This window comes from Octopus bimaculoides, chromosome 3, assembly GCF_001194135.2.
Source record: "Octopus bimaculoides isolate UCB-OBI-ISO-001 chromosome 3, ASM119413v2, whole genome shotgun sequence".
Taxonomy (NCBI): Eukaryota; Metazoa; Mollusca; class Cephalopoda; order Octopoda; family Octopodidae; genus Octopus; species Octopus bimaculoides.
In genome coordinates, this window is record NC_068983.1 from 132,199,263 (window position 1) to 132,202,940 (window position 3,678).

At 36.5% G+C, this 3,678-nt stretch overlaps 1 protein-coding gene across 1 annotated transcript; it reads right to left on the reverse strand.

Annotated features, from left to right (window-relative positions):
* Positions 1 to 1,013: 1,013 nt before the first annotated feature.
* LOC106878909 (uncharacterized) lies at positions 1,014 to 1,436 on the reverse strand. Its single transcript, XM_014928257.1, has one exon. It carries the CDS (start codon positions 1,434 to 1,436, stop codon positions 1,014 to 1,016), a length of 423 nt encoding a protein of 140 aa, XP_014783743.1.
* Positions 1,437 to 3,678: the final 2,242 nt, after the last annotated feature.

The window sequence follows — 3,678 nt, forward strand, 5'->3', positions numbered from 1 at the left end:
TATATATATATATATTATACAGTTGAACAAACAATACCGCTCTACTAATTTGATCATTAGTAGAGTAATATGGCCTCACAATTTGGAAATTCAAGGAATCAGAAACAGTTTCACATTTAGTGATGATGTGTATACGGCGATAAAATGGTGTGCAAAATATTAAGTTTGTTAAATATAGAAAACAGAATATAATTTCGTATTATGCTCGTGGGAATTGAGGAAAAACCAATAAAGATGTGAGAAAAACTAATGAGTAATGCGAAAATGAATTTGTCATTAGTAATTGTTTTTGACAAGATGTTTTATTTATGAAATAAACTTTTTATAGATATGAAAAGTATTCTGTGAAAATTTCGAACTTTACTTATAACAAATCTAATTATATAAACACTATTTTCACAGCCTTATGACAGATATTATTGCAGTACTTGGTTATATATTACACAGTCTCCAAGACACAGTAGTAACGCTTGAAGCTCAATTATATCACTACTAATGTTGTGGTTTTAGTTATCGGTAATGAACACCGTATCATCTGGAGAAATTAGTGTTTGGCAGAAATCGAGCAAATTCACAACCTGTGTGGTAGATTTTCCTTCGTCTTATTTGCGGGAGTTCACAGGCTGTTAAAGATACTCCCATGGAATGTGAGCAGATGAAGATTATTTGTCAACATTAACCTCTTTCTGGTTCACACACTTCTTTCAGTTGTACCGGATACCATTAGTGAAGAAGCTTTTACCCAGTTGTTCATAAAATATTCAAAAGCATATATACGTCATCAACGCTATGAAATTGGCTCTCAGCCAAGCGATTTTTCTAGTTTGAGAACAGATGATAATTAGGTTGGGGCCAAATCAGGAGAAAAGGAAGGCTGATCAACTAGTTCAAAGTCTCAGTCATGCACAACAGCCAATGATTCCATGGACTAATGTGCTGGAACATTGTCCACTTGAAACAAAACCCCTTATCGTCAGTTTTCTTGAGTGTTTAATACTAATAGCCTTTCATAACTATCTCAGAATATTGGCATAATGCTCTCCATTGATGGTGTGGCCACTTTCAAGGTAGTCATTAAAGACACTGCTTCTTGCATCCCAAAACGACGAGGTCTTCTTCAAAGCAGTTGGGGAGGAGTGTTCCCACTGATTGAATAGTTTGTTTGTCTCTGGTTCAAAGTCATGAATCCAACATTCATCCTGGGTTATGCGATGTTCAAGGAAACCGGCTAGATCTGCCTCAAACAATTTCATATTTTCCCGTGATATGATCAGCCTGGTGCACTTTTGATCACGTGTCAGAAGATATGGCACCCACCGAGCAGAAACCTCTGTCATACCAAGTTCACTGTGAAGAAAATTCTCAACGCTCTCACGGGATGTACCGAACCCATTTGCTACATGATTTATAATCAATCGGCTGTTATTCATCACCATGTGGTGAACACGATCGATCAATGTTTTCCTCGGTGGTGACAGTTGCAGGACGTCCAGCTCTTGGGTCATTTCAAGATTCTTCTTCTCCCTCTTAAATTCATCAAACAACTTTTGCACTGTTGATGGAGCTGGAGCATCATCCAATAATGTAACAACCTGATAGAGGCATATAACACTAAGCAGCAATTTTTTTTCTTTTTGTCTGGTGCCTTGAACATTTCAACGAATTCTTAAGTGATTTCACTTGTTAAATTCAAAAATAACTTCAGTTTTTTTCTCTTTCAGGTCTTGTTTTCTGACTAAAGCTGATAGAGTAAGTATTTTATTCATACAAAAGGCATATAGTATGAATATATAAACATAGCGTGACACAGAACAAAACGAAGTACAAATAAAAATTGAAAATTGAAAATGCACATTGACTAAGATTTTTGGCAGAAAATTCAAGGAATAAATTTGCGCTTCTTTGTGCACCGTGAATATTGAGCAACAGGAGTATCTCGTTTTAAAAACCTGCAATAGTCTGATGCAATTACAGCGTCCCTATGTCCTTGGTACAAAGTTTCCATCTCTTTCATGCCCTGATGGAATCGTCCGCCTTGTCCATCGCTAACATCTCCGAGATTTTCAGGAAATCAATCAATATGGCTAAAAAATAATGCATTTTGATTATCATATTTGCGCTAAAGTCGCGCTAATAATATCAAGTTGGTAACAAGGTCTTTATAGTTTTCACTTTTGTGTTTCCCAAGGAAATTTTGCTCTACTTCTGCAAAGCTAGCTAAGCTGATGCTTCATGTTCGCTCATTACTTTCAGGAAATTTGTGTCCTTCAAGAGGGTACGGATTTGTGGTCTATCAAAAATCCCTGCTTTAAGTTTTTCAAACGTCAAGTCTGGAAATGCGCTGCAGTTATACTTGAAACATTCCCCATTTTTCTCATTATCAATCCGAGTTTAATGTGCAAAAGGGAGAAAATGATCTTATCTCGCTTAACTAAATGTTCTGCCAAAATATTGGCAGCTCTACATGGAACCATATTTTTCGAAGCGGCCAGTCTTTCTTAACATAGCGGTTTCCTTGATCTCTACTGTCCCACATGCAAAGAAAGCATGAGTATTTGGTATAACCCATTTATGGTCATCATACTCTATCTTCTCTAAAACCAACTTAATTTCTTCATATTTTTCCTTCAGAGTTGTTGAGAGGCCGAGTGAGGCAGAGCCATACACATTTCAGTTGTGCAACAATACACATTTTAAATTACGCTTGGAGCTGTCTATAAAAAGATTCTATTCATCTAATTTGTATTCCTCAATGCCAAGTTTATTAAAGAAACCCACTGACATCTCTGCAGTAAACTAGCTTTTCCTCTTTTGTGGGGAAAAGAAAAAGAATAACTTCATGCAAACTCCGATAGAATGTTATACGGACACAATTCTCTAGAAGATTCTTCTCTTTCAGTCGAGAAGCCAACAGTTCTGCAGAAGTCAGGAACTAGATCATTCAACTCTACCTGGGAGAACAGTTGACGTAAAGTCTCAACTGAAAAGTCTTGATCTCTAGTGTCTTCTTCAGGTGAATCTTCTTTGGTTGAGGGTAAAGATATATGATGCAAGACATTGAAGAGAGGAACAGGAGGCTCTTCACTGTGTGTAACCGGTCTAATAGCAGAGCCATGGTTACTATAGACGAGTGTTTGTCGATTTTTCCGGTTAATACTCTTCAAATTTAAGTTACAAAAATAGCAGTCGTCCACGTGATTATAGGGCTCCCGCCATACCACTGGTATAGCAAACCTCATACTTTTCTTTGCTTCTTCAGTCTATTGGCGCAAATGTTCTGTACATTGCAAACACTATACGGTTCCCAGTATTAACTTGGTCTCCCAGCTTGACTCCAAATATGCCATTTACGTTTTCAGCAAAATCAGTGATTTTTTTTTTTCGATTTTCAGGTAATGGGTATTCTCCACAAACAAAGAAAAAAAACACATTTGGGAAATTAACGCAACACTTTGTTGAAGATGACATCTTGCTCATTTTCTATTGTTTAGTTCACCACAACATCTAAAAGGTATGGAAAAAGAAAAAACAAAGAAATTTAGAATTAGAATAAGGTAACGAATACTGCGTACTGGACGTACAGACATAAATAGTGAATATAGGGATGTTCAATAACTTAAAAACTAGGTCTGATAGGTCAAAAAGAAGGTTATATTTGAATTCAGGAGAGCGATTTTG